The sequence below is a fragment of the Panthera pardus genome, unplaced genomic scaffold, assembly GCF_024362965.1.
Source record: "Panthera pardus isolate Hobbes unplaced genomic scaffold, ASM2436296v1 HiC_scaffold_3, whole genome shotgun sequence".
NCBI lineage: Eukaryota > Metazoa > Chordata > Mammalia > Carnivora > Felidae > Panthera > Panthera pardus.
The window spans coordinates 59,680,663-59,693,273 of NW_026526876.1; the positions used below are offsets into that span (position 1 = coordinate 59,680,663).

A 12,611-nucleotide genomic window follows, 5' to 3' on the forward strand; every position below is an offset into this window, starting at 1 on the left:
AACACGCCCTGTGACATCTCCAAGGAGGGGTGAGGAATTTCACCTGCTGATGTGACCACAGAGCCCTTTCTTGCTGTCAGAGTGGGAGGAGGGCGCCGCAGAACACATTTTTGGAAGCAACAAGTTCTTCTTCCCTCCGTGTCATCCATCCTGCTCCTGTCATCTGGTGGCACCCAGGGAAACGTCAGGACGTCTCTCCCTGGGTTTGGAACTGGGGCAGGAAGCAGTGGCCAAGTCAACAGCAGGGGGGTGCCTGGCCCTGCACCCTAATACAGTCAGCGGGGCAGGTGGCTGCGGCCCACCCTCAGGGGCAGGACACTCCCCAGGGGGTATTGCAGGGGTGCATGTTGGTCAGTCCAGGGGCCTGGTGTGACCGATCAAAATCATTCCGAGCTGGACACGCACACCTCCCCAAGGACGATGGAGGGGACATGGGAGGCCCTTACTTGCTCACAGACTTTTGTCATCCCTAGTAATTAGCGTCTGCCTCTTTCTGGACAATTCCAGTTGCTGTGAATAAGCTGGTTATGCAATAAGAGAGGCAGCAGGAAGGCCTGGACATGGGCCAGCAGATCTGAGTGCAAATTTTAGCGCTGCCGTCTTGGTGCTGTCTAACCCTCCGGAGCCTCGGGTTTCCTCACCTGTAATATGGGTGCGGTAACATCTGTCCACGGGTGGTTGGGTTAAAGTAAATGAGAAGAAGTGAAGTGACGGGTCCACAGTAGACCTTCCATAATTGGTAGCTGTTCTAATAATAAAGCTACAGGGAAATAATCTCTCTTTGCTTTCAGGGCTTGCATTAGGCAGAGGGGTGTCTCTTCAGAGCCGGATCTGATGCATTCTGGGAAGAGGACAATTGGATTTTGATAAAGGCCTTGCTTGTTTCCTTGTTTCTCTCCTTTTAAATGCCCATCTCAGGAACTTCAGAGAATAGTCCTGCTAATTCATGACTAATCGGGCCTTCAGCTGTCCATTGTTTATGTGTCAGTGATCCTCAGTCCCCTTCAGGGCCTCACATACTCCTCAAGTGTCTCCTGTGTGTCAGACTTGTTACCAGCTGGAGTCCAAAGACACTAGGGACATGGGCCCTGTTCTCAGGAATACAGTGTGGCAGGGAGTCAGATAGGAGGCCAATCTTACAACACAGTGTGTTCCTCACAGTAGTGGAGCTTGCATTCAAGGCACGGAGATCACGAAGCCAAGGACTAATTTATTCTCACTGGAGGAGACAGAAGGCTTCACTTGGCAGGTCACACCTGAGTGGGGTTTTGAAGGATGAATAGGAGTTTGCCAAGTAGACACAGAAAGCAAGATACTGCACTATCATCCCCAGTCTCCTCCCAATGACCTCCTCCTTCTGGGGTCAGTGTGGATCCTCTGCCATTAACAAGCTTTGTGATCGTAGGTAAGTCCTTTCTTCTCTCTAGGCCTGTTTCCTGGATCTCGTCTTGCACTGTGATTTCATGTCTATACAGGCCTAGATGATGAGAATTTCTAAAAAGTCCTCATATTTGCAAAGCACTTTCCAAAAGTCTTTGACATTTTCTTTTTATCCCCAAGTTTTTGCATCAGTTTTTTAAAAAAAAAATTTTAAGTTTTATTTAGTTATTTTGAGAGAGAGAGAGAGAGAGAGAGAAAGCATTAGCAGGGGAGGAGCAGATAGAGAGGGAGAGAGAGAATCCCAAGCAGACTCCATGCTGTCAGCACGGAGCCTGATGCAGGGCTCGAACTCACGAACCGTGAGATCATGACCTGAGCCAAAATCAAGAGTTGGACGCTCCACCGACTGAGCCTACCCAGGCACCCCTACATTCATTTTTAATGAAATTTATATATTAGAGAAGCCATGATCACACCTTAATTTCTCAAACATTTATATGAGTAGTTTTCATGTTGTGGTACTTCTTTGCTTGGTTGGTTGTTGTTGTCTGACATTTTCTTTTTTAATTTTTTTTTTTTAACGTTTATTTATTTTTGAGACAGAGAGAGACAGAGCATGAGCAGGGGAGGGGCAGAGAGAGAGGGAGACACAGAACCGAAACAGGCTCCAGGCTCTGAGCTGTCAGCACAGAGCCCGACGCGGGGCTCGAACTCACGGACAGTGAGATCATGACCTGAGCCGAAGTCAGACGCTTAACCGACCAAGCCACCCAGGCGCCCCGACATTTTCTTTTTTAATGCAGATCCCAGTCTTACCAAATCGGTCATACTCTTCCCATTTGACTGAAGAGGAAACTGAGGCCTGACAAGTGAAATGATTTGCTCTTTGCCAGGAAGGGGCAGAGCCAGGTCTCAAAGCCAGGTCTTCTGACCCTGAGTTTAGGGTTCTCTTCAGTGTTCACAGGAGCTCTCACACACCCCATAAGCCTAAAATCCCTCTGCGGATTGCTCATAAATGATGCCTGATGGACCCCTTGCCTTGCACAGACCCTCTGTCCGGCATTGTTGCTGGCACGGAGTTGGAGGAGTCAGGGGCACTGGTACAGAGGATGCCGGCCCTGCCCTGAAGAAATTGCTTAAGGGGAAGAGCCAGGCAGGAGGCCCTGTGAGAGGCAGGAGGCGGGACCTCAGGGACTGTCAAGTGAAAGCTCTTTTAGCCAGAGAGCAGGAGGAAGTCCGGGACACTGAGCAGGGGTGCGGCTACCCTTTCCTGAAAGAAAATCTGATGCCTAAGTCCAGGATGAAATTGAACCCCTATCCCCAAGGTGTCTGATCTCTTACCCTGCTTTGGTTTTCTTCATAGCATGTGTCAGTATATCATTTATTCATTTATTTGTTCACTGTCTGACTTCCCCAGTAGAATGGGAGCTCCACGAGAAGAGACTTTAGTGATCACAGCTGTACTCCAATACCCGGAACAGGGTCTGGCCCAGAGGAGATCTTCAATGAATATTTATGAATGAATGAATGAATGAACGAATGAACAGATGATGCCTTCACCTATGACAGCCCTGGCCCCCACTGTAGTCCACAGGCCTTTAGCAAAGTCGTTCCTGAACTTTCTTGCATTGGAAACACCTGGGATCTGTAAAAACTGCTAACACCTGGCTCCTACCCTAAAAATTTGGATGCAGTTGTGACCCGGGCATTTGATGTTTAAGTTCCCCAAGTGAGTCTAGCGTGCCATTTGGGAACCACTGCCTTACTACCGACTTCTAGCAGTCAGAGACACTGCTGCCTGGGCTGGGAGGAGGTGGGGACGGTGGGGAAGGCATTTGTAGGAAGGGAGAGCTGTTTGTGCTCTGATGGGTTTGCAACCACCTGACTGTTACCAAGAGTGAAGGAAGGAGACGTTTCTACCCCTTGAGCTTGCCCAATCCAAGTCAAAGAAGACCTTGTCTGACTTCCTCCTCCCCTGCCATCTCCTCCTCTTCGATGGTCAAATGAGTCAGAGGAAACCCGGGTTTTCTCACCATCTGCCCCTCCTATAGGGTTTGCATGAGTAAGAAAACCCATTGTTCACGTGTGCCCAGGTTGACAAAAATAGAGCTTGGCCTCTCTGAACACTGAGCTGGGGCGAGTCGGTAAGACCCCGTCCCGCCCTGTTTGCATAACGTCCAACAGGACATTGTGAGGAAAAACAGGCCTGGGGCAGAGCGCTGCGGGAATCCTGGACAGTCACCAGCACTGAGCTGTTTTCCAGTGGAAAGGGACTCCCGTATCCAAGGCGTGAGCCTGGGTCCAAGATCTGCTCCCGGGCTAGCCCAGGGTCGTAGAATGGGAAGGGACCTTAGCAACGTGCCGTCCAAACCGTATCTTTCCAGAGGAAGGAGTGGTCCCAGATGTCCTCCACTTCCCAGACGCAGTGCAGGCCCCCTGGCCAAACCCCTGCCAGAGTGAAAGGGCTCTCAGAGTCACGGGTCCCTCCTGTTGTTTCTAAATGGGAGATGGGGAACAACTTTCCTTTGGGGTTAAGAGACTTCTGCAATCCCAGGGTTCTGTCTGCTTCCTTGGTACGTGTTTCTCTTTCCAAAGCCACTGCTTACGTCATCAAAGGTTGAATTTGTCCTCTGGAATGACGAGCTGAGACTTACCGGTTGGGGCTGATGGTTTCTGACCATTTCAAGGGCCGTCTAAAGAGGAGAGGAATGGTGCCCCTGGGTGGCTCAGTTGGTTAAGTGTCCGACTTCAGCTCAGGTCATGACCTCATGGGTCATGGGTTCGAGCCCCACGTCGGGCTCTGTGCTGACAGCTCCGAGCCTGGAGCCTGCTTCCGATTCTGTGTCTCCCTCCCTCTGCCCCTCCCCCGCTGGACTCTGTCTCTCAAAAATAAATAAAAATTAAAAATAAACATTAAAAAAATAAAGAGGAGGGGAGAGAAGACAGGTGTTTGTGGTGGAGTCTGAGCTGGCTACTCAGAGGGCTTTTCCACACCAAGTAGCTGGTGGAGTTGTTTGGGCAGAAGTAATGTCCAGCATGTATGACCAGGTTTGACCGATGTTGACAGTTGTGGTTGGTGACAGATGTCCGTCTTAGCACTACACAGAGAGTCATGAGATCCAGCTCTAATCCTGGCTCTGCTAATGACTGAAATGGTGAGGAGAGAAGCTATCTTCTGCCTCTGAGGCTTGTTCCCCTGTTCGGGAAATGAACGGTTATATCAGACTAGTGATTTGAAACAAATGTAAAACCACGGAACTCTTTGTTCACATGAAATCTCATGTGGAAGTCTATTCGTAAAGCAGATGGACGTGGAGCTATTCTTGTTGCTCACCTGGAGCCCCTCCCCCCCCCCAGCCCCTTGGCAGAATCTCCAGAAAAACCCACAGGTTCCGAGGAACCAAGCTTGAGAACCACTGGTTCCGGACCAGTGGTATTGTTTGTGTAGCTGTTTCCTTGTTTGTTCCTTTGGCTGATGTTGGTTGGCATCATTTGCTTGGCTAATGTCAACACTGGGTAATGTTCGGAGAGCTCTTTTCTTGTTATAATTATGCCATATATATTCAGCCGGTCCCTCCATATGGCCCCAAACATGTACAAAACGTTGCCTCTCTACACCATCTGATGATGAGCTAACTCCTGCCTGGTGACAGCAGAAGTAGACAAAGGTAGGCCGATAGCTGTGGTACAGACAGGACTTAGTGTATTCTCTCCCTTCACCTGGCCCACCCAAGTGAACACATGTTTTCCACCCCCATCAGTTTCTGGAGGCCAGTAACTCCTGCTTATCAACATTCTGTCCGCTTCTCTCTGGCGTTGGCATTCAACCTCATGCAAGTCGTGTCATATCAACAATGGCAGAAGCAGTGCCACGACATAAAAAGAATTAATCAGAGTGACCTGCCCTCTGCAAATCATTGTCGGATACATTCCCTGGGAGAGGGTTTCTGTTTTTAATGAGACTGTTCTTCTGAAATAGCAAGTCAGACCACTCAGGAGACTCACAGCGCCTGGTGAGCTCTGCGTAGGAGTTAACTGCCCATCACTCGCCATCACTCTCCATCACTCCCCAACCCCTGCTGGCCCTACCATCTCAGTAAAGCATCCCAGCCAGACCAGGAGCAGGAAGTGAGGGCTCTGCATGGGAAGTTTTAGTCCCTGCTGATCTGATACCTCATTGTGTGGCTTTGGACAAATTCCCACCCTTCTCTGAGCCTCCACCTTCCCATCCATAAAGTGGGAGAAGAGTATGTTAGATATTTATCCCGAGAGCCTTCCTAGCTTAAAGTGCTTTGACTCTATAACATCTTCAACACAGCTATGCTAAGGAACCAAGGTAGCTAACTCAAGACCCTCTTTGCCCCCAGCCCTAGAGGTGGGGCTGTGCTCAGGGGGGCAGGACTATATTTCCCTAATAATTCTCTCCCAGCCCCCATTTGAACGGAGAACACTGAGTCCTCTGGGAGCCCTAGCCTGGGCTGGAGCCCGCAGTTTCCACATCCCATTTCAGAAGACAGCCAGCCTTCCTCCCCAGCCCCCAAATCATCACTGCTTCCCCGAACCCTGTGGAAGTTGTCAGGGCCTCTCCCAAAAGTCAGGGTTCTAAATCATCCCTCAAGCTGCTTCAGCTTCTAAGCCTCACATCACTTTTTCCCGGTCTCTAGTCATATGGTAATTGAAAATGGCTGCTGTTTATGGAGCACCTGTTATGTGCCAGGCCTGTTCTGAGTATTATGTGGGTCCTGATTATTTCAATCATCACAATAATCCTGAAATACATGCTGCTATTATCTCCAATTTGCAGGCGAGGAAACTGAGACACTGGGAATTAAGCTTGCTTAGGCTCTTCCCGCTGTCCCTGTATAAGGTGGGAAAGCCAAGATAGGACCCTCGGTTCTGGCTCTGGAGCTCATGTGCCGAATCATTGAGTCAGACTGGGGCTTATTCGTGCTGCTGGGAATAACTAGAAGCCACCATTTATCGAATGCCTATAGCACGGGAGGCATCGAACTATTATTTTCTCACTTCATTCAAACCTCACAACTGAAAGAGGAGAGGTTGTGTTTCCATTCTACAGTGGTGGCAACTGGGGCTCAGAAACATTAAATGACTGCCCTGTGGTAAGGTGTAGACCCAGGCAGGCTTCAGACTCCCAAGCACTCAATGCCAGCATCTGGTGACCCTCCTCTCTGTCACACTGCTTTTCAGGACAGATACTTGGAGATGCTCTCCCTACCCCATCACCTTTGGGGAAAAAAATCAAGAGGGACCACTAGCACTGCTCCCTCCACAGAGCTCTTGGAAATGTCAATCAGGCGACCCCTAAGGAGGATGGGGGCGGGGTACTTGACAAGGTCTGCTTTTCTTCACTGACCTTTGCTGGACGAGAGCTAGGACCCAGAAAAGCTTAGGGTGCGTGGGCTTCTCCATGCACCACACCTTTGATGAGTGCCTAAAATTAAGTGGACCCTCCGCCAGGGTGCCCAACAACTCATGAGGCAGATTGTACCACTCCCATTTTATAAATGAGGACACTGAGTCTCAGAAAGATTGCATAACTGGTCCTAGGACTCAACAGCTGGCAAACAGGATTCAAACCCAGGTCTGTGTGATTCCAAAGCCAGGTTTCTTTATGATACACCGCGGTCCTTCTGCATGTTAGGGACTGTCGGGGTGGACACAAACAAGGGTGAGAAACAGTCTGGAGCTCCCGCACAGAGATCTCTGAACTGCCAGGCATAAGCGAGGAGGAGAGGGCCAGTGGTGGTCCAGTTTCCACCTCACCCCCACTGCTCCAGCCTCCCCTCACACAAAGCCCTTGCCAGGAGGCCCTCCTCTAGCTAATGCTGTCCCTTTTGGAGAGTCCCTTGTAGGTCTGGGGAGCCTCGGTGGGGTGCTTTGCCTCAGAGGCAGGCCCCTGGTAGACAGAGAGGCAGCTGGCAATTTATTTGCAGGAGAGATATTGGTGAGAAGGAAGTTGAGAGCAAAAAGCCAGAGAGAAGGGGGCAGGAAAGCTGAAAAGCTCTGTGTGTGTGTGTGTGTGTGTGTGTGTGTGTGTGTGTGTGTGTGTGTTGGTGCTGGAGCTGGACCAAAGCACCCAGCTGCCGACAGTGCCACCGTGTTGGTCAGTGAGGACTCAGGGAAGGCAAAAGGGCCTTCATGTTAGCCTGGGACAATTAGGAAGATAAATCCCCCACTCCCTACCCCCAGTTGCACAAGTAACATCGAATTGAAGAGAAACTTTTGCAATATTTGCTGCTTTACATTTTTGCTTTCTTTAATCCAGAGCATAGTGAGGAGTTACGAGGGGGCATATTTTTTACTTAAATTGTATTTACTAGGATTTAATACGGGGATACTTCCTTTTTTGTTCTTAGTTCGTGTTGCCGTTTGGTTCTTTATTCCTGGGCTGGTTATAAAGACAACTTTTGACTTTACAACGAAGATCCGGAAAGTTGTGAGTGCGATTCGGGATGAGACTCAATTTGGGAGTCACCGGTCGCGGGCTGATGGTGGTGGTAGTGCGCGAGGGGGCTGGGAGTCTGGCAGGTCTTCCTTCGGGTCCGCAAAGTGAGCGCGGAAGCGCTAGCCGGGAATCTCATAGGACGGTGACCGCAAACAGTGAGAGTGGCCTGGGCAGGGCAGCGGCAGCGACGGCGCCCGCCAGGCAGGCGTGTGAACTTACAGAATCGGTCTCCTGGAATCCCAGGGTCCGGGCCGCGCAAACCTGGGCGGCAGTAACCTTGCGACGCGGGCTCGGGCGGGCCCGGGCGAGCCCCACCTCCACAGGCGCCCTCCCGGGTGGGGAGCTTGGGCCCGCCCGAGCCCGCGCGGCCATTGGTCCGCGCCGCCGCTGCCACCTGCCCCTACCTTAGGGGGCGGGGTTACCTGGGCCCCGCCCCCCGCGGCTCGGGTTCCCAGACCCGGCTTCCTCCTCCGGCCCCGCCCCCGGCGCGAGGCCCCGCCCCTACGATCCCCGGGCCCGGGCGCCTCGTGATGTCACGGCAGCTTTGATACAAAGAGCCCTTCGGCCCACGCGGGTCTCCCGGCAACGGGCGCGGGTGGGGGCGGGGCCGGCGCCTTCAACTGGAGCCGAAAGCGAGCAAGCGGCCACGGAGCGGCGGGGATCGTCCCTGCGCTCCTCGCTGCCCGCCGCCTTCTCGCCCGCCCCGCCGACCAGCGCCCGCCCGCTCCTTGCCCCTCCGCAGCGCACCGACTCGCCGCCGGACGGGGGATGCGCACCCCGCCCGCCTCCGGGGGCCAGGTAAGCGGCGGCCGAGGGGCTCGGGCTCGCGGGGCTCCGGCGACGCGCACCTGGCCCGGCCCGCCGTCCCGGGGCCAGGGAAGTTGCCAGAGCGCGGAACTTCGCCCGCAGCCCAGGCGCCCGCTCCCGCCCCGGGAGTATCCGCCCTCTCGGCCCTGGCCGGGGAGGTCGGGTTACCTGCGTCCTCGCTCGCTGGGCCACGGAAGAGAAGCCGCTGTCCCCTCCGGGTCCTCTGCGGGCTCCCAGGTGCGGGGGTGGGCAGGGCTAGCCCCCGGGCCCGGGGAGAAGGGGCCGCTTCTTCGGCGCAGTTTCCAAAAGTGTTTTTAGGGGGATCTAGTGAGCCAGGCGCCTCCGCGTCCCACCTCCGCTCCCAGCGCGCCTGCTCCTCCGGGACCGGTGTTGTTCCAGCTCTCTGCCCTTGGCTCCGCCGAGTCCCGCAGGGGGCTGTGCGCCGGCGAAGTTTTTCCATAGCTCTTCGGCGGCTGCACCGCGCCTGTGCCGGGGTTCCCTCGCCTCTCCGAGGGGCTCTGCCCGGCAAGAGGGAGAGCCAGCCTCGTTCGGGGTTTGGGACCAGGGCCCTGCCCCTTCGCAGCCGTGACGTCGCCCAGGCCGGAGGTATTTGCGGACTCATAGCTCTTTGCCCTCCGGCCCCGAAAGCCTGCGGTCGGCCCAGGTAGTAGTTGGCTGTTGTCACAGCCGCTTCTCTGCGGGCCACAGGCGGCTCTGAGGCCTTGGCGAGCAGCCTCTGGAGAACCATGTCTGTGCTTTAGGAACCTGGTCCCTACTCAGCCCTGGACTTTATTCCTTCTCATCCTTGCACAGCCTCCAGCGTACCTCTTCCACCATTTGTCCCTCTCCCCAGCCCCGTTCTCCCACAGATGGCTGTAGGTGACACATCACTCACCCTGACAGATATGCCAGTCAGTTTTCCTTGTCTGACTTATTTATAGGCCTCCTCCTCAAAGGATTGTTAGGGGGCTGGATTCCTGCACTCCGCCCTCACTTCTTGTTTTGACAAACCCCTGGGATGGTTTCTAATGGTTCACCTCTCCTCCCTTGGTGGTGGCAGGTGCTAATTGTTTGGGTTCCAGAGAAAGGGGTGGTGTGGGCACATCCCCTGGGGCATCTCCAGGTCCTTCCCCTGATGAAATGTAGCTGCCAGGTTAGGGAGAAGGGAGTCTCAAAGAGGGGGAGGTTACCAATTATGTGTATATCAGACCTTTGCCGTGAGAGTCTCTGTAACTATCCAGCTCAGCCTTGGTGGAGTCCTTGGGTCATTGCCATTGACTGGGGTCTTGCCATAAGCCAGGCACCAGCTTACCCAGATAGACTGACCCAAACCTTAACCCTGCTGAGCTGGCATTCATGAAATGCTGCTTATGTGCCCAGGGGCTGTTACACAGGGACACTTCCCTGTCCCTAAGGTGTTTGCAGGCTCTAGGAGACTGAAAACCTGGGTGGAATTGTTACCTGTCCAACTCCCCTGAGCCCTCAGGCACATTGATCTGGGTTGTCTCTGAGGTTCCTGTGACTTCACTGGGAGGGGTGTGTGGCCTGGAGGAATGGGGGAAAGCCCAGGAAGGTCTTGGCACTCGTGGTAGACATCACAGTTCGGAGAATGCCTTCTGGGGACCAGCTTTGTTGTTTGGGGGACCCTGGGCTTTAGTGGAGGGGGAGGGGTGGTTGACTAAGGCCAGCAGAGAGATAAGGCTGCCTCGGGCAGGGACCTGACTAGCCAGGCCTGGTGAACAGGCCTGGAGGTGTGACCTTTGCCCCAAGGAAGACCAGCAGGAGAGACTACCTAGAGTCTGTCCTTGAGAAGGACTTTTAGTCAAGGGAAGAAAAGACCAGAAATCAGGAGGCCTGGAGCAGCCTGCCTTGGGGAGGCCCTGGGCTGCAGCTTGAGGTCTTGCTGACTGGCCTCCCTGCTCCCCCATCCTTCCGTCTCTTCAGAGCACTGTGCCCCTCCCCGCCCCAAGCACACTGGCCCCTTCATAGCCTACTAGCCCCCTTCCTACTTGGTGGGACCAGCTGCCCCATGTCCTGGGCTTTCCCTTCAGCTGTTCACCTGAAGCCCTCCTGGCTTTCACCTTCCCGCACTCTCCCCCTCTCCCTCTAGGTGGCTAGAAACTTCCTTTCCTAGGGCTGGCTGTCCCTCTTCTGAGGTGCCATGTTATGCCAAGGGATGTTTCACAACTGATCTCGCTCACCATTTCACTTCCGTGTATATATTTTAGCTGTGGGTAGGGAGGAGGGAGAAAGGTTCCCAATAAAATAACAGGTGAGCGATTCCTAGAAGGCAGGCATCTCAGGACCTCGGATGGGGGAGGGACAGCCTGGACGGAGGGTGCCCACTCTTTGGCTCTGTGCTCGGTCTCCTGGCACAGAGCTCAGCAGGACGCATCTTTATCTGGTCTGCCTGCTGCCTGGAGTTGGCAGTGGGGCACCGTGCCTTGGCTTTGCCTGGCATGGAGAGTCCCTGGGGTTGGGCTCTGTTTTCTTCTGGGTCTGCTCTGTTGGCTCTTGACTCAGTAACGAGGCATTGATGGCATCAAAACACTGGCCGTTCCAAGGAGGAGGGCTGCTTGCATCTTCCTCCTGCCTGGGCTCCCAGATGGATTAACGGGCAGTCCTGCCCCAAGGCCACCTGGGCACAATGAGACGGCCATGTGATTTGTCGGGCCCACCTTGCATCTCCCTGGACATTGTGTGATCACATCTCCCGGATGCGGTGTGGCAGTCTCCTCTCTCAGACGGCATTACGGGGCACAGGCCCTTCCCCCTTTCTGTTTGCCCAGCCCCCACCCAGCACACTGCCCGGCACAGGCAGTTCGTCTGTCAAATGCTTGAGCCTCTGATTTGTGCTAGACTGTGCTGGGCGCTGGAGATATGGCAGCAAATGACAGCAACAGTCCCTGCCTTCAAGGAGCTCACGTGATGGCCGTCAAGCAGGTAGAATGTGCAGCGTGTGGGGTGGCAGGAGAGAAAGCCGGGCAGTGGGTGTTGTGTACTTAAACAGAATGAGCAGAGAAGTCCTTGCTGAGAAGTGGCGGCTTGACAAAAAACGTTCACGCAGCGGGAGCAGTACCTGCAAAGGCCCTGAGGTAGGACCACGGCTGGCGACGTGTGTCCGCGGAAGTGCAGGGAGGCTGCTGTGATTGGAGAGGGAGCCGGGCAGGGGCAGGCGGCACATGTTCAGACCGGGGGCATATCATGCTGCCGAGGGAGCGCCCAGGCCCCACGAGATGAACAGCACAGTTGAGAGTAGAAATCCACACGCACAAAACACATTTCGTTGCTCTGCTCTCTCCAAACCCTTGCTGTTGACGGGTCTGGGCACCGAGGCATTTCTTGAGGAGAAGTGTCTGCATGTGGCCATCGCTGCCGTGGACTTTCCTGCCCCCAGGCGGGGTCAGGTCAGAGAAGCCTGTCCCCGTGAATGCAGAAACCCTTCTTGCCAGATGTTATTCCCACCACACAAATCTTATGAGAGGAACCGCCTGGGTGACCTGTGCACGGCGGTGCGTGAGCAGGCAGAGCTGGGGCCGTCTCCCTGTGCCCATGGGTCCACACCAGTGGGGGTGTAGCAAGTCCAGTGCCCAAGACCCATGCTCTGACCAGCCCCAGACATCTCCCTGGGCTCCCGACCTCCCCGGGCCCCAGGGTGCCCAAGCCTTCCTTCACTTCCAGTTCTGTGCCCTGGTCTCCTAAGAAGCCTAGCAAAGGCGCTCACATACCTGGGCAGCACCTTTGGGGCTAAGCTCTGTCCAGCCTGGGTCCCCAAAAGAGAGAGAGAGAGAGAGAGAGAGAGAGAGAGAGAGAGTGTGTGTGTGTGTGTGTGTGTGTGTGTGTACAGGGAGGAAGTGGACAACCGGCAGGTCTGGGTGGAGATCCAGAGCTGTGGGGTCTGCGTGACCTCTGGCCCCAGCCCCTGCTGGCCGGCCAGTACTAGTAACACCAACGTTTT

General features: G+C 54.5%; 1 protein-coding gene across 2 annotated transcripts in view; it reads left to right on the top strand.

Annotated features, from left to right (window-relative positions):
- RAB11FIP4 (RAB11 family interacting protein 4) overlaps positions 1 to 12,611 on the top strand; it is a 119,616-nt gene that overhangs the window by 76,445 nt on the left and 30,560 nt on the right. Inside the window, exon 1 of one of the 2 annotated variants that reach the window (XM_019423851.2) lies at positions 8,437 to 8,644. The exons of the other annotated variant lie outside the window; for it this stretch is intronic. Coding sequence (XP_019279396.1) covers positions 8,615 to 8,644 — 30 coding nt within the window. The 5' untranslated portion in view covers positions 8,437 to 8,614. Of the gene's footprint in view, positions 1 to 8,436; positions 8,645 to 12,611 lie in introns of those variants that run through there. 2 annotated transcript variants of the gene reach the window in all.